At 41.6% G+C, this 18,167-nt stretch overlaps 1 protein-coding gene across 7 annotated transcripts in view; it reads left to right on the forward strand.

Moving 5' to 3' along the window:
• Positions 1–18,167, forward strand: part of Ppp1r9a (protein phosphatase 1 regulatory subunit 9A) — a 286,389-nt gene that overhangs the window by 202,819 nt on the left and 65,403 nt on the right. For all 7 annotated transcript variants that reach the window (XM_041675345.1, XM_041675346.1, XM_041675344.1 and 4 more), the window contains one exon: positions 17,091–17,246. In XM_041675345.1, the coding sequence (XP_041531279.1) occupies positions 17,091–17,246 (156 nt within the window). The remainder of the gene's footprint in view (positions 1–17,090; positions 17,247–18,167) is intronic.

An 18,167-nucleotide genomic window follows, 5' to 3' on the forward strand; every position in this document is an offset into this window, starting at 1 on the left:
CACTGGGAAAAGTAGACAAAACCAAAAAATTGAACAGAATTTTTTTTTATAAATATTTATTTATTTATTATGTATACAATATTCTGTCTGTGTGTATGTCTGCAGGCCAGAAGAGGACACCAGACCTCATTACAGATGGTTGTGAGCCACCATGTGGTTGCTGGGAATTGAACTCAAGATCTTTGGAAGAGCAGGCAGTGCTCTTAACCACTGAGCCATCTCTCCAGCCCCAAATTGAACAGAACTGAATCATATCAAGAAAGTAAAAATAAATTTGGAAAATAACTCTCATTTGCATTTTCCTGATGGCTTAGGATGTTGTACACTTTTAAAAATATTTATCGCTAATTTCTAAAAATATTTCTCATCTCTGGGCATGGTGGGACAGGCCTTAATCCCAACAATTGAGAGGAAGAGGCAGGTGAATCTCTGAGCTCAAGGACAGCTTGGTCTACAGGGAAAGTTCCAGGACAACCAAGGCTACACAGTGAAATCCTCTCTTGAAAAGCAAAAGAAAATAAGCAAAAAAAAAAAAAAAAAAACCTCTTACCTGTTGGTATTTCTTCTTTTGAGAACTCTTTGTTCAGTTCCATAGCCCATTTTATAAGTTGGATTTATTATTTTCTTCGTGTTTAGTTTTTTTTAATTCTTCATATATTCTAGACATTAATCTTCTGTCAGTTTTGTCCCATTCTGTAGGTGCCTCTTCAGTTAATAACTTCTTCTGTGGTACAGAGATGGTTTTAGTTTCATGAAGTCCCAATTATTGGTATTTTGTCCCATTTCTTGCTTCCTTACCTGAATCCATACATTGCTTTTGGTTGAATGAATATATTTTACAGTATTAATTTTACCAATCCATGAACATAGGGGTTCTTTCTGTCTTTTAAGGTCTTCTTCAATTTCTTCCATCAATATTTGAAAGTATTTATATTAGGCACTTTATATTCTTGGCTGGGTTTATCCCAAGGTATTCTTTCTTTCTTTTTGAGGCTAATGTGAATGGGATTATTTCCTTGATTCTTTTTCCAGTGTGCAATTTTGGTGGGTAGGAAGGTAACTGCTGATTAGAGCACAATGCTTTGTAATCTTCCACTTTGTCAAGAAAGAACATCAGCTCTAGGAATTTCCTGGTGGAATCTTTACAGTTCCTTATATGTAGAGTCACATTATCTGCAAATAGGGTTACTTTGGCTTCCTTTCCTGTTTGTGCCCCCTTTTTTTCCTTGCCTGATTTTTTTTTTTAACTCAGGCTCTATTTTAAATGAGAGTGATGGGAGTGGATGCCCTTGTTCTGTTCCTGATGGATGTCTCAAGTGTTCCTCCATTGACATGATGGTGGCTGTGGTTTGTCATATACAGCCTTCTTTAAGTTGAGGTGTCTTTTCTCCATCTCTAGTCTTTCCAGGACTTTTATAATGAAGGAATGTTAGCCCTCTGAGGAGCTGTTGGCTGTAGTTGATGGCTTCTGGCAAAGAGGATTTCCCTGCCCCTCGAGTGTGTTCCCCGGTAGGTCACCCATTTCTCAGTGGCAGCAGTAATTGACCAGTGAGTTACTGTTTTAAAAAGGGGAAGACATGTAGTTTGGAGGGGACATGTGGGCACTGCTTCTGGAGAGGTTGGAGGGAGACTGTAGGGGTGCATATGATCTTATAGTTTACACATATATGGACTTCTCAAAGAATACATTTAACATATAACTTAGCTTTAAAATGAAAAGAATGGAAGGTAGAGTTACTTGTAGTGGACAATATGAGAGCAAAAAAGAACTGCATAGGAAGCAGGAGGAGAATCAGCGTCGTGCAGAGCGGGGCTGGAGAGGGATGCAGTGACGGGGCTGGAAGCACAAACACACCCTTGCTGCACTGGGACTGGGCACCACCAGCTTTTCCCTCCGTCACGTGTGAACAGGACTTTTTACTTGCATGCTTGCAGTAGAAACACAGTAGTCAGAATAACCTGAATAATGTCAAGGTCTGTACTACATGAATGCCCTTCTTCCACTTAGAAATGTGTTAAATTAGAAATAATCTTCGGTTGATGGAGGAAGGTCATTGGCTAATAAAGGAACTGCCTTGGCCCATTTTATTGGTTGGAAGATAGGTGGGAGGAGTAGGCAGAACAGGACGCTGGGAGGAAGAGGAAGTGAGCTCAGATTCCACAGCTCTCCTCTCGGGAGCAGACGCCTCAGCAGAGACGCCATGAAGCTCCGACCCAGGATGGACTAGGCTAGAATCTTCCCGGTAAGACCGGTTCTCACAGATTATTAGAGATGGGTTGATCGGGATATCAGAATTAGCCAGTAAGGGCTAGAGCTTAAAGGGCCAAGCAGTGTTTAAATGAATACAGTTTGTGTGTTGTTATTTCGGGCATAAGCTAGCCGTGCAGGCGGCTGGGGTGCTGGGAACGCAGCCCCGCCACCCTTATTACTACATTCGGTCATACAAGTGAATTTTCACAAGCAATGAAGAGTGGATGCCCACCAGGGCATTATAAACATTATATATGTGCAGGCTTCTACCTGGCAGCTCTTTGCCTGCCTCCACAAGTGCTCCAGGCCTTGGAAATTGATATCGAAGCTACAACTCTGAGTTCTGGAGTCCCTAATTCAAAAGGGATTTAAATGGCTATTTTACACAGATAAGACTGACGTAAAAGAGGAATACATAGATCATAGATGTATAATTTAATACTCTTATTATGGCACCATTTTGAAATCAGCTTCAATGAGGAACAATTTGAGCATGATAAAATACACCAGCTTTAAGGTATTAAAAAGCTAGCAGTTTGATAAGAAAGCATGATTTCCCCACCACACTGGAGGACATTTCTCTTGCCCCAAACGGTTACCTTGCAGTTACTCCCAACCAGAAGCACCATCCAGTTTTGTTGCTCATACTAGAGGATAATCTGGCCAGTACTAGAGTATCATTTGAATCAAATAAATCTAAAGTGTAAAGTGTTTGTTTACATCTGGCTTCTTCCATCCACCTTACCATCACATTTGCCCTTAATACATAGTTATTCTAATGATACTATGGTTGGTATCGGTTGGAGTTATTGTGGACAAAATGCCATCCATACAATAAGTTAAATGGCTAATCGGAGAACTTCATCATTCAGCTGGAATACCATGGGCGACTCTGTAGATGGAAATAAATCTACCCTGTGGAAAATAAGTGATAGAGCTTATTTCTAAGTAGCAAAGAAGAAAACATCTTATGTGAGAAATTATCACCAAAGCAGTTTAAATATGTGCTGAATTTCACAAGAAGTAGAAGCACATCATTTCTTGGGTGTGTTCACTTCAATTAAATCCTAAAGGTTGTTTTTGCGAAGAATTTACAGTTTCAAAGTATAAACTACAAGGAAAGAAAACACTATGAGTAACAAACAGCTGCAGAGGAGGAGAGAAAGGAAGGTGGGAAGGGGTGTGGACATATAAGGAAGTAGGGAGAAAAAAGAAATGCAAGAAAGATAAGGTAAATCATTACCAGGTATAGCAAATGCCCCAGAAGTTCTGTCTTCAGACATAGAATAGCAGTCACATGGCTTTGGCGTCAGAAATGTGATAAAATCTGGAGAGTGTGAGATGCTGAACTAGTTAGTTACAACCTTGGTCACAAAACCTAATGATGAGAAATAAAACTTAAAATTAAATTAAAATTATGCAAAATCCACTTAAGCAGAATGTCATCAAACCATATCTGACAATATACATCAAAGTTTGCACATCCTGATTGGGTGTAGCCAGGAATGTGTATAGTTTAACAGTTGAAAATCGACCTCTTTAGAATACCTGACAGTGTGCTACAAAGCAAGAAGAGAAGAAATAAATTGGCAAAGAAGTAAAACTGGTACCAGTCCCAGATAATGAGACTGTCTAGTTAGAAAACTTGAAAACCACCTATTTTTACAATAATGCAAGGTTTTAGTACATTTTCTGAATATGGGCTATTAAAATATAGCATGTATTTGAATGTCTACAAATAAGGAGAAAATTGTAAAATTTAAACATCACATTACTAGATATCAAGAAATAAAGGGTATGGAAGGTCCTCAAAGGGGCAATCAATTTTTATTGAAATATGTTAAATCAAGTGTATATAACGCAAAGAAATTTTATCTGTGGATTGAAAGACTCGGAGCTACGTTGAGTCCGTTTTCTGCATATTGGTGTGGGTTCTAGTGAAACCCTAAAGCTGTGTTCAGTGGCTTTTGTAAGCAGTTGTTAAAATGCATATGAAAGAAGAATGCAGTAAGACAGCCCTATCAATGCCTTAAACAAGTGTTATTTTTAGATTGCTGTAATTTAGACAGCAGAGCCAATGGGCAGGCAGATTAGTGAGAAATCGAGATGCAGCCATTAGCATAGATAGTCTATACGAGCCGAGAAAATGATCGACAGAAGCACATCAGTAAATGGGAGAAAGAAAAGAAGTTGAGCTCCCATTTCATTCCATACATTCCATTGCAGATGGATTGGCCAATCAAATATGAGAAGTAAAACTAAAGGGGAGAAGACAAGGGAGGGTGTTGGTATGTCTTTAGTTTGAAAAAGGGAAGTTCCATAAAGGAAACGATTGAGAAGGGGGTAATATTATAATTAGGAACTTATATTTATCGAATGAACACTTTAAAGGAAGTGTAATGGAAGGTCAGGAACTAAAAGAAAGTATTGAAAATAGTAATTGACTCAGTAGTAAGAGACCACCTGTGGGGCCCTGGCTTGAGCAGACATGCCACAAAAGAAGCCCTGATGGCAGATGATAACCAACGCTGTTGCTGGCAGCCAGGAAGTGGAAATTGAAAACCAAAGTGAATACCATCTGAGACCTGTGGAACTGAAATAAGTTGGATATTTTAAGTTCAAGGAAGATGAGAGGTAAGAGGAACTCTTGTTCTGTGCACGGAGGAAAATTTGTTGACTCAGTCACTTTGGAAAGACATTGTTACAGTCAGACAAAATTTATTCCAAATTTCTTTCTTTTGTTCAACATGTTAGTAAAATAAAAATGTCAAACACATAATTCATAATTTATGTAGCACAGTCTTGTAGCAGAAAAATAGAAGGCGTCCAATATCTCTGTTAACATGAGCATGCATAAATATACTGTGGCCTATTCATCCAGTTTTGCAGTGTGTGAGCGTCGTATCAGCACCTCGCAACTAGTGCCGTCTGAATTGTCCTACTGGGTAGAGGCACGGCAAAATACAGTGTGATTCCAACTATTATAAAGATCTGACAAAATAATGATATGTTGCTTAAACAAAAATGTAGTAAAACTAAAAGCAAACAATGACAAGAATGATAATAGTCTGACAAAATTCTGCACTGGGGCTGGTGACTCATGAGGAGTCAAGGACGCTCACCCACAGGCATAGACATTCCGCTCCTCTTGAATTAAGGGTTAGCTCAGTAACTGTGGTTATGTCACTATTCATTGTCCATATATTGTCAACTTGGACTTAAAAAAAGAAATCCATCATATTCAATATCTTATATTTAACAATTATGTGCATATAAAATGAATACAACATAGTTCTTAGTATTTGAGTACTTAGAAAAATAGCTTAATACTGTATCTCTTCTTTTATTTTTATTACTGTTATTATTATTATTATTATTATTATTTGGTTTATTTTAAAGACAGGTCTCACTCTGTAGCCTAGGCTTTCTTGGAATCTAACATGTAGATCAGACTGGCCTTGAACTAAGGAATGTCTCCCTACTCAACATTGCAAGTGATAGGACCATGTCCAGCAGTATTGGTACTTCTTGAAAAATACAAATATCCTTTTCCAGCATCAGAGCCACTAATTCAAGGTGTGTATGTAGGTCTAGCTCTGGGGGTGAGGTATAGGAAGCTGCTGGCTGCTATCAGACCCTGGGTTATACTTCTTAAAGTTTCGAGGAACACTGAAGAACACTGTTTCCACAAAGCATACATATTCCCTCTAGAAGGAGAGAAGAGCATGCAGGTTCTTTTGTCATTAGTATATGTGTACATTATATATAAAAATTGCATTGACTGCACTGAGGTGTTTATACTTTGTGCAGCTGTAATTTTTTTAATTGATAGTCTGCTATAGTTCTTGCAATTGTGTAAATCAACTTTAATACAAACATATTTTCTGAGATTCTATTTATTGTATGCTACAGAATTATTAAAGTAATAGTAGCATGTACCCCTCTTGTCACCAACTGTCCACATCTGTAGATTAAAAATTCAAGAAAGCACAAATCTCTCAACTCTTCCCACAGTTTTCCTGGCATCGGAATAAATATCTCATTGTTTCCTGGGCAAGTAAAGTGAAACTCAAGGAAGACTGCCAGTTTGAAATTGCAGTGTGACATTTGAATCGCAGAAGTCGGCTTTGGCCATTGACTGGTTGCTGCAAGATCTCGGTGGGAAAACAAAAGATCATGGGTTGTGTCTTTGTGTCGTAGATATTTATCAGAAATGTAAAGACAAGTAGCATTCATCATTAAGGAGATTGCATCATGGATCACATATTTTTGTGTCACGAGAAGCGTGCTATTTCGCTGTGAAAACTGTATATAAACATTGTACAGAATTGAAGCTGTTTTCCAGGCAGCCGGTAAAGAGTCCCGCGGCCATAGTGTAAGAGCCTTTACCATGAGGATTTCGAGGATGGAAGTGTGAGCTACAGGTTTCTGCTCTTACTTTTCTACTTCCAGGTTGATTTTGCTGTCTGTGCTCTGTTGCAGAAGAAACTGTGACAAGGAAAGGGTTGTTCAAGAAGTGACGTCCGTTTACCTGTAGACCAGAGGTGTAGGAGGTGGAGACGGTTAAAATCCCTGTGGAAAGAGAAGCACTGGAACTTTCTTACCTGATTACTTGACCTTCTAGAGGCTTTCCCATTAAATTGAACAATACTGTTTCAGTCTTTTAAAAATCAACTGAATTTCTCATTTTTTCTTTTTTCTTTTCCTTTTTCTTTCTTTCTTTCTTTTTTTTTTTTTGCTTTAAATCTAAGAATCAGGAAATAATTTGCTGAGCTCTGTCACATTTTGGTGACAGTTCTATGGCTGCCCTTTGTATTGTCTCTTTAATTGTTGGCCAAGACTGTGCAAGAAAGATAGCCTTTCCCTCCAGAGCAAGAAAACATTCTTACTGCTCTGTATAAAAGATTCGCATCAGTGTATTCAGAGCTAATATCCTTCTGTACCTACCTGTGCAGAAGTCATGTGGTATTCTTTTTTTTTTTTTTTTTTGCCTTTAGGAAGTAAAGAGCTGAATGACCAGAAAAAATTGATGGTTGCTTCAACTATTATAGACAAACATGCTGGCTTAGAGGAAGGTTCTGACCCTGAGGTGACAATATTTACAAAAACATACACCTATATGAACAGGGGGGAAATTTCAATCATTTTGGTTTGACTCTTAGGGAATCTTGAGACTCCTGTCCACAGGGCAGATGATAAGTCAAAGGATAAGAAAAAGTAGCGTCATTGGGTTGCTCACCGACCCTGTTTCTCCTGCAGTCTGTTAGGTCTGCCTTGCAATTTTAGATTTGTCTTCAAACCAGACATCTTTGTATGGATGTTATCTGTTAGAAAAGAATGTTGGGCCTGGCATGGTGGTGCACACACCTTCAATCCCAGCACATGGGAGTAGAGGCAGGCAGATTTTTGTGAGTTCAAGTCCGGTCCAATCTACAAAGCAAGTTCCAGGACAGCTAAGGCTACACAGAGAAACTCTGTCTTGATTACACACACGCACACACACACACACACACACACACACACACACACCTGGGGTTGGAATGTTAGGCCTGTCGGGGATATTTCTCTAAGACAGACTCCAATGGAAACTCAGAGGTAGATCTTTGGACTCCAACTGCCAGTAGAGAAGGAAAAGCTCTTGACCTCATCACCCTTGACAGCAACCCATTCCTCACATCAAAATGAGACAATGAGAACCGTTACCACAACAGTGCAGTAGCGGGTTCCCCAGCTAGAAATCCATTCCAGTTCCTATGTGGAGTCAGCGTTAGGACTGCTGAGCCAGAGACCTAGCTGGGTAGGTGATGATGCCAGCAGTTACGGACTGCCTTTGAAAGTGTGTTAGGTGGTCTGTGAATCACAGTATTAGCATGAATCCACACTAAGCACCAAGAATGCCTTGTGAAGGACATGGATTGCTTTCTGCCTCCATAATCCTGTTAGCTCCTCTCCTCTATCTTGGCCTCCGCTGCTCTAAGATGACTCCTCCTGACAGTCCACATGGACCCTGGGTTTACTGGAGAGTTTGGAGGAGAGGGATATTTAAACGTCCTAGTTCTGTGGATGCTGGCTCAAAACTCACTGTCTTACCTGGCTCCATGGTGATAGGAGTCACTGGAAGGAGATGCAGTTTTGCATGTTTAGGTCTTATAGCCTTCAGGTGGCTGAAGAGATTCCTTCCAAAATGCTGCTACCCTTGCTTACTTGGAGAATTCCTGAGGGAGAACTCGGGATTTAATGCACTCTGTGGGCAGTTGTTCAGTTAGATGGGATCACTGGTGCCTCCTTGGTCCTGGGGGGCTTTCCTGTCAGCTTCTTCCAGCCTGCTGCGGTTATTGTGGACAGGAAGGGTCTCGGGCCCCTAGACTGCATGTGTTGAAGCCCCGTCTATCCATTTACTGGTGCTCCCTGATCTACCTGGATTTTTGACTTAGGACAAATAAGAATGTCAGTGCAACAGGTTTCTACGGTAATCCTGAAGGTTTACAGATTTGTTTATTGGGGGTCAGTGGGGTATGCATGGTGTCAGTACTGTAGGTTGGGGTGTTATTTGTCTTGGAATCCTGTCCACAGAAATCCATGCTCTTAGACTTAGCGGATCCCCTTCTCGTGTCTCCTGGTCAGTTTGAGCAGTGCGGCCACAGGTGTGTCCTTTCTCATGGGCTAGTCTCCCACATGTTACAAACAATAGAGACGTGGAGAGTGTGAGAAAGGGCTTCCTCCTAGATCCCTTCTGCACAGGCCCTGGGAACAAACTGTTCAGTGAAAGTCTACAGCCTTAGAATCAATAGAAATGGTGCCTCTTGTAGGGCAGTGGCAGCCTTGCCTGTGGATAGGGCTTCAAATTGGCGTTTCCTAAGGCAGAAGCCCAATGAACTAGCCTCCACTTGAGAACTAGGTTCGGCAAGCCGTTCCTGAATTTGACCTTGGGTTTGGCGGCCACCTCTTAATTCTAAACTTAATTGTAGGCTTTTAAAGCCGTCACATCTTGTTTCCTTCCTATTTAATAGGAAAACAGGCAGGCAGGCAACACCCTGATGCCACGGAACTCCCCTGCTGACATGCTCCCGTTTCCTAGATAGTTCCTACATCTCATTGAGAAGCTGATGCTGTTTCTGAACACTCGGCCATGTTAGCAACCCTGCCTTCCAAGTTTCTTATAACAGTCTATTCAGGGCAATCTAGACAAATCCATCCTCCAGAATCTGTCTAGCCTTTGCCCGTTGTCCATTTCCAAAGCCACATTCCTATTACTTTCCCTGACTTGCTGGCCGCCCCCCTTCTTATGTGTACCCCCTTCCCCCCAATAAATATTTCTGCAATACACTCTGAGCCAGTTCATCTGGATCTTTCTAAGCCTACATCTGTCCCAAGGCCATCAGTAAGGTGTCAGCCAGAACTGTGGTCATCTAAGTGCTCAGCTGGGAAAGGGTCTGCGTCCAGACTCCCTCGCAGCTGCTGACAGGATGCAGAGGAGCCACCCCATGCTCTTTCATGTGACTGTTGGCAGACCCCTGTTCCTGCTGGCCAGTGGCCAGACATCTCGCTACCTTGTAATGTGGCCTCTTCCTGCTCTCAAGATGGATTCCTGCTTCCCACTACTAAGACCTCAGAGAAAGCAAGAGGACAAAAGAGGCAGAAGCCACACTTCCTGTAACTAACGTAGTTACTTCCCTTGTGTTTAGCTTCAGCTGAGTTGCTAGGCTCAGTCCGCACTGGAGAGGAAGGTTTCCAGTGGAGCACAGGAAGCAGGGGCTCTGGGAGTCGCTTTACCATGGAGACACTCTTGCAGGAAATAGTGACCCTGGTTTTGAGTATGCCTTCTATTTCTGGAAGATAAAGACTTTAAAGAAAACATAAAAATCCAATGCCAATTAATGAGCTAAGAAAATTAACAGAAAATACTTAAGAAAGGAATCTTGAATTTGAGTAGATGGAAGAGATTTTATTTCCAGACCTTTAGTTAAAATTGCTAGAATCATAATTTGTCAACAGTAAAATGAACTGAGCTCTTGAAAGCTGGGGACTCCGGACTAGATGAGTAATGTAGGTATTAATTTTAAATGTTTCTCTGAGGGCTTGAACCATGGCTCATTAGCTAAGACCTCTTCCTGCTTTAATAGAGGATCCAGGTTCAGTTCTCAGCACCCATGTGGGTGGCTCACGGCCACTTATAACTCCAAGGAGAATCTGATGCCTTTAGCCTCCAAGGGCCTCGACAGTAATGTGCTCATAACCCCAAACACACACACACACACACACACACACACTTATTTTACAATAATAAAAATAGACCTTTAAAATACGTTTCTATCTATGGAGACTTAAGTAGTAAGAATGATATAAAAAGCAAGAAACATTCCCAGAAGCAAAGACTGCGACTCGATGAACATGTAATGACACACACATGCGCACATCTGCATGTCCCCAGTGCATGCACATCACCTACAGACTCTGCCTCTGTCTCAAGGCTCTCCGCGTGCCACTGTTCACCAGCTTGTATCTCTGGCTGCTGAGGAGACCATTATCATAGGTGGTACCTTAACTTTGCTCTTCCAGAACTGTTAGCTGGAACAAATATTACTACAAAGTTAAAACAAAAAAAAAAAGGAAAAAAAACTGGTGCATTTTGAATGACTGAGTAAATGAGGAGTCGTGAAGACACATCACAGGCCAGTATCGCATGTGTGTATTTCCCCAAGTCCTCAATAGCCTAAGACATTGAAATCTGTAACCTGTTTTCTGCAAGATAGACCACGAGAGATGCAAGCTATCTCTTCTGGAGACCCGCTCTCTCCAGTCCCAGTGGCATGTTCTTCCTGAACTTCTTTGTGGTTGTCCTAGAGAAATGAGCAGGTACTAAAGGGCTCTGAGTGTATTCTTGGCAGTGGTATAACCTTGAATGTGTTGCTGTTGTATATTCTCACAACAGTCGCTGAAGAAAGTGTTTCCCAGCTCTGCAGATAACGTCTGGAGTCTTAAGTGGCCCAGTGTTACAAAACCAGGCCACACAGAAGTCACTGGCCCAGCATGGAGAAAGAGATGCCTTTGTGGGGGATTTTTATGTTCCGAATTTGCTTTGCTTTTGCTAAAATCCTACTGGATGGAGAATTGTGAGCATCAGTGTCTCATCTGAGGTCTCTCTGCAGAGAAACTTGTCTCTTATTTCTTCTCAGAAGTGAGTCTGAGAATACATATATATATATATATATATATATATATATATATATATCTGAATTCAAATCCAGCAAAAAAATTCCCACAGACTGCATATTTTGGGCTATTTTTATGATTAACACTGTTTAGTGTTCCAGAATTTACCAGAGTAAACATTGCTACAACAAAAATTACTGCAAATGGTTGAACCTAACAAGAAAAATCCCCAGTAGGGCCATTAAGACCTCAGCTGCAGCTGTGCTTAACTGTATTTCATCCTGGAAAGCTGAGATTAACAGGAAAATCCGACTCTGCCATGGTGTGCAGATGTGACCACAAGTGTCTTAATTTATTCAGCAAACATTTGTTCATGGCCTACTAGATGCCAAACAGTCACTGGCCACTGGGATTAGAGGGATAAATGGTACCTGGCACAGTTGAGGAAGTTCCAGTTGATGGGAAAAGGCAGATGTGACTGAGAGTGTTCTGAGAGATGAAGGTGTGCACTGGGGCATAGGGAAGAGGAGGGAGTCTTACTGGCCACAGCTACAGGATGCTCTGATATGAGTGCACATGCGTCTTTGACCAGGCTGACAGGCGGTAGGATGTCATGAGACATGCTGAGACACAGGACTTTTGAGTTTGGTAGTAACAGGTTCATACTACAGCATGAGGAAGGAACCGGTGTAGGAAAGGAATGGTTTATGTCAGAGTACTGGCAAAAGATGCGTGTGTGGAGACGTAAGGAATCCTACAAGAGAAATGCTTAGTGTCGTCTGCCTGCCAGATACAGGCTGGGTGAGACTTCATGGAGAGAGTCACTGTAGCACTGGTCCCAACAACAGCAATGACAACGACCAACTATTGTCACCATCTATAGTGCCGGACCTTCCTGTAAAACGCTTTTTAGGCACCCTGTAATTTAACAGTGACGCCCTTGTCCTGGCAAGAAACTGGTTTGTTTTGTTTTGTTTTGTTTTTTGTTTTTGGGGTTTTTTTTTTGTTTGTTTGTTTGCTTTGTTTGTTTTTCGCTTGACACATGAAACAATCAAAATTTTGGTCTAGAAGTTCACTTGCAAAATCTCAGAACCAGCATTTGAACCCATATGTACGTGACCATACAACTATGATCCTTTTATGGACCCTGCTTCACTGTCTTGCTAGATTCGGAAGTTTCCGTTCCTTCAGTAAGACATGGGCTGATGCCTGCGTCTCTAGTGTGTGCTCCAGGCTCAGTTTGTCTGAATGCTTTTCCTCCTACCAAGCAGAAGCTATGTTTACCCAGAGGTGTACCCTGACAGGGCGCTCCTCTTTATCATTGTCATTTAATAAAATCTCTATGGCCCGAAGCATTCATGTCTTGAGAAAGTGGGAGAAGCAGTGATGGAAGAGTATTTTGGGAAGAGTGAGACCAGAGGTCATAAAATGAAGTGTAAGAAGAACAAGTGAAGGCTGACAACAGAAACTAGGGGAATCTGACACCTTTCTTCCCTTGCGGAAGTCATTTTCATCCTTTCAAACTTTCAGTGATTATATATTCTGGCTGTGTGGTTTTTTTTTTTTTTTTTTTTTTTTAAGAAAGAAAGCATGAAGCAACAGTCAGCAGGTTCCTGAGCCCAGGAGATTTGTCACTGTGCTGGACATGCCTAAGACTTCAGAGAAAAAAAAAATGTGTTAGATTTTCAGTGATCCCTCTTGTATAATCCTCAGCCATTGCTGCTCCTGCTTCCCTGTCCTCCCAAAGGGAACTCCTCTTTTTCTTTTTTCTTTTGTGCTTCAGGATGAGCATACTACAAGGAAAAGCAAAGACCAGACTTTGGATCCCAGCAGACACATGTACACAACTTCAAAATGAATTTAATGATAATCAGAACTGTGGAATGGTAGATCTCAACACGGCAGGCTCATACCGGGAAACTTTACATTTAAAGAAATGTTGAAGAAGTATATTCTTGATATTTTCTCCCCTGCCAAGTTTTTGTTTCTGTAGATTGGTAATGGCAGCGCATACAAGGAGGGATGCTGGTTTCAGGAATCTGTTAGGTAATAGTTTCAACTTAACTGACGGCCCTTGGGTGAAATCTCTGAGTCTGTTTATCCAAATTTAGATGGCATATTCAGACCCATGTCATCTAGCTGTTGAGTGCATATTGCTGGACAAACATTAAGTTTCTAAAGTAGGATTCTTTTTTTTAATTTATTTATTTATTAAGGATTTCTGCCTCCTCCCCGCAACCGTTTCCCATTTCCCTCCCCCTCCCCCGATCAAGTCCCCCTCCCTCATCTGCTCAAATAGCAATCAGGGTTCCCTGACCTGTGGGAAGCTCAAGGACTGCCCACCTCTATCCAGGTCTCGTAAGGTGAGCATCCAAACTGCCTAGGCTCCCACAAAGCCAGTACGTGCAGTAGGACCAAGAACCCCACTGCGATTGTTCTTGAGTTCTCAGTATTCCTCTTTGTCCGCTATGTTCAGCTAGTCCGGATTTATCCCATGCTTTCTTTACTCCACAACCTTATCATGAGACCATGAAAAAGAAAAAGGAATTATGAACAAGGTAAGCAGAACATAGGGAAGGATGTTCACCGTTTCTCAGTTACTGAGAACTGCCCTTGCCACATCTAAAGTAGATTACACAGTGAGAAGAAGTATGCCAAGAATCCAGTTGTTTTAAAGAGTTTAAATTTGGTCAGTAGGCAGGAAGCTGGCTACCAGGGAGATAGGTGGTGGCAGGAAGCTTTAGTGGAGCTTTTTTGGGTGGGGAGAGGTGGTATTGTAAGACATTGTTCGTCTTTCTCTGCAAACAGTGGGTTTGGCCTTGCCTCGAGGTTTACAACACGTTGCTAATCTTTTGTTCCATAGCATTTATTTTTTTGCAGGGTAACCATAAAAATCATTAAGATTTTCAATAAAGATAAAAGAGTCAGGAGAGTGTATTATTCTTTGTCTGCTAAACATAGCTTTCTCCGTCCAGATGTTTGTGATGTTCTGTAGCATTCAAAGCTCCCGACAGTAGGAATTGCACATGGTTGGTGAGAGAAAATTCCACAGTTTTACAAGCCACACACTCTCAAGGGCTTAAAAGAAATAAGACTCAGGGCAATAAAGGGGACTCAAGACATGGAAAGATATACTTTGGCTTCGGGACGCATGTAAGCCTGGTGGGAAAGAGAGAGCAGTAGTAACTGGAAAGGTAGAAAGAGTTACAATTCCAGGAGAGCTGGGAGTGATTTGGATTTATGGAAGAAAGGAACCTTGGGAAATCAAAAATAAAAGAAACTAGAATTCTGGGGAGATGGCTCAGTGCTTAAGACCTCTGACAGCTCCTCCAGAGGACCTGGGTCCTCTGCGCCCTCATGGCAGCTTACAGCTGTCTGTGACTCCACTTACAGCAAACCTGAAACCCATGCATGTAAAAATAAAATTTTTAAAAAGCATACAAAATAAGCATGTAGAAATCTTAACAACATATTTTTGCAGAGATAATTATGTGAGGGATATCATAGACAAGGCCAGAACTGTTCTCAGAAGTAAGAATTGCTAACACTTTTGATTCTGATGAAGAGTGTCTTAGTAGCTACCTAAAACCAATAGGCTACATCATTGTGTTCCATTGGGTAGTGTCAAAGATACTTGGAATAGTACTTAAAGTTGACGCAAGAATGTTTTGTGCCATTGTAACATGACACTGTAATCTACAAGGTTCATGCTCAAAATACATGAAATTGAATTAAATAGAAAAGAATCTCAAAAGAAAATGCATAATAGTTTAAGCTTATGATTTTGCATTGGCCATTTATATAGTTGTCCTCATGTGGCCTGGGCGGTAGGCACAGGTTAGACCTGCCTTTTGAGGCTAGTGTCTAAAGAATCCTAAACATCTAGCATGTTCAAAGGAATGAGTAGCTCATACTAACCTCTTTTCCTTCCAGTTAAGATGTCTTTAATTTACTTGAATGAGAAAGGAAGGGAAGGGACCCAGCTTTCCTGTGGCTGGTTTTAAAACTGCCGTTTTTACATGAAAAATTTTTACCTTATTTCTTGAGACAAATGCCATGAGGTTGTGGTCTCCATGTTAATAGTCCGTGTGTGAGGAAGAAGGGTCCAGCAGGTACTGAGGCAGTTTGTCCGCGTCAGTGACTCACAAGTATCTTAGTAGACATTGTCCACTTCTCGGATCCATGGCTAAAGAAATGCTGAGGCACTAGGAAAGAAATCAGAGGACAGCCATGATGTTTAGAGAGAAAGAAATTTGTACTGCTGACAAAGTGCAGTTATTTTGTTTGGAAAAGAGACGTCTGAAGGCAATTGAATGCTGGCCTTCCTGACTAGGAAGGATCACTTGGAGGCGAATGACCAGATTTCCTTCATTGCCAAGGTAAAAACCCATCTCCCTCAGTGGCAGGGCGAGCACAGCATACAGGAAGAGCAATGCACAGAGCTGAGGCTGCTTAATCAAAGGAATCCATCACCCCATTGTGTATGAAGGCTTGCTTGAAGGCAATGGGAATTCATATCTGCACTTTCTGTGTTGAAAAAGCTACTTCCTGCAGGAGCAGGGATGAATTATATGAATTTGGTCTTTTTAACCCATGGAATCTGTGATTTATCCTTAAATTACATAAGGTAAAGATGTCAGGCAATTATTTTGAATTATAGCCTCATACCCTGGTGCTGCCAAGTGGAGTTACTTTCCAATAATGTTGAGGAAGTCAGTGACAGAGACATACATTTATTTCATAGGTCATGAACTCAAATAACTACAGGGTTCTCCTGGCCTTCGAGAGGAGCAAGCTAAGAGCAGCACACTAGTTAATGAAGTTGTGAGCTAGGGGGTGAATGCCCCATCTAAGCTGGCCACCACGGCAGAGATGGTCTTAGAGTGTGAACAGATCTTTGGCTCTCCAAGAAAAATCTAGAAATCTAAACACTTAGGTGACTGACTAAGATGTGACAAGATGGTTTCATTGGAGTCCTCTGCAGGTATAACGTGGCCCTTCTATGGTTAGAAGGCCTGGGTTTGTCCTTCACCAGCTCATGCCTCTGTCATTAGCAAACAGAACACGAGTGGTCGGACTCTGGAGTGATGGAAGTTTATTTGCTAAGGTTGCCGACTCTGTAAATCTTTGACCTCTGGTCCCTTCCTCCTTGCTCCTGATAGTAGATGGCTTAGGAAGTAGGAATTTAAAGGCCTTACTTGTTCCTGAGGCTGTTGAGATGGCTCAGTAGGTAAAAGTGTGTGGTACCAAGCCTGATGATCTGAGTTCAATCCCTGGAATGCCCATAATGGAAGCAGAGAACGTTCTTCCATAGAGCGCTCTCAGACTCCGCTTATGTGCTGTAGCGTGTATGTGCCCTCCCATGTATATACACACATAAACAGACGTAATAAAGAAATTATTTCCTTAGCAATGTGATTGTATTTAGTAAAACTGTCAGATGCTTCGAGTGAGAAGCAGCTCTCACTGCTGATGCTGTCCACTGTTCAACGCACATGTCTCTGCGGTAGTTTGGATCTCTGCACTAACATTTGTGTATAACATTGGGTGCATGAGGCATGCTTGATTTAAACATTAACACTCTTGCCATTTGGTGACATGCTTTTCTCTTACAAAAATGATTGTTTTAATAACAATTCCGTGTAGGATAAGGAGAGCTGTATTTCTGAAATCCTCTGCCTTTCAGACTGGAGAATATGCTACTGATGAGGAGGAGGAGGAGGTCGGGCCCACTCTTCCTGGTGGTGACATGGCCATTGAAGTCTTTGAGCTCCCGGAGAATGAGGACATGTTCTCCCCATCAGACCTGGACACGAACAAGCTCAGTCACAAGTTCAAAGAGGTGAGCTCTGGCCTGCACAGCGTTTGCTTGTGCCTGCTCCTTGCATGGTTAAATGTGTTTTTATTTGTGGAATGAACCAAGAATCATCTGTTTCCTGACTAAAGTTTGTCAAGAACATTGTCTGAGTCTTAAATATGAGAGTACAATGTTAGCAGGTTGCATTCTACTATCACCAATTTTGATGTTTGTCACCTGTCGCAGTAGTAGTTTGTAACTTTGGGTGTCATTTCCGGACACATCCAGGTTACAATGTATATTTTTTACTTTTACAGATGCGTTGGCACGTGGCCATACTCTCTTTCTTCTAGTGCAGTTATTTCTCTAGAAAGCTGTTTTTTGTTTTCCTGAAGTAGACAGATTTCTAATAAGAATAACGTGCCCAAAGGGTTCCATTGAAGAGTTCAGTGAGCAGACCTTGAACAGATAATATAACCACCAAGGAACGGGGACAGCAGGAAGCCATCACCCTCCTCTACCCCAAAGAATCCATTCGATACCCGCAGCTTTGCAAGATGCAGCCCTGCCGAAAATTGCATCGAGGTTAAGGGTGATGATTACCTATCCCGCCCACTGTCTTCCTCCTGCTGAATCCTCTTCATCCACGCCCAGGCAAGGGAGTCTGCTAGGCTAGTCTTGGGACTGAAGAGCTTGCTCTTCTGTCCAAGAAAGGCCCGGATTGACCCTTAGTGTGCAGTTAGAGAACCAGATAGATTTTTCTCCCCCAAGTCTGGTATTGAGGGATTCTCTTAATTACTTTAAAAATATCCATTTTGTTGCTTTGGCAAAGCCACAAGCTGTGACTACCTTACCCAGTCTTACTTTAGGCCAGCTATGTTTTCCAATTTGATTCTATGATCATGATTCTTCAACAGATTGTGCCCTCTGTGTTTGCACAGTTCTTGCCAGTTAGTTAGCAGTTAA

This window comes from Microtus oregoni, unplaced genomic scaffold (assembly GCF_018167655.1).
Source record: "Microtus oregoni isolate MIOR12 unplaced genomic scaffold, Mior012 000026F_ref0000081, whole genome shotgun sequence".
Taxonomy (NCBI): Eukaryota; Metazoa; Chordata; class Mammalia; order Rodentia; family Cricetidae; genus Microtus; species Microtus oregoni.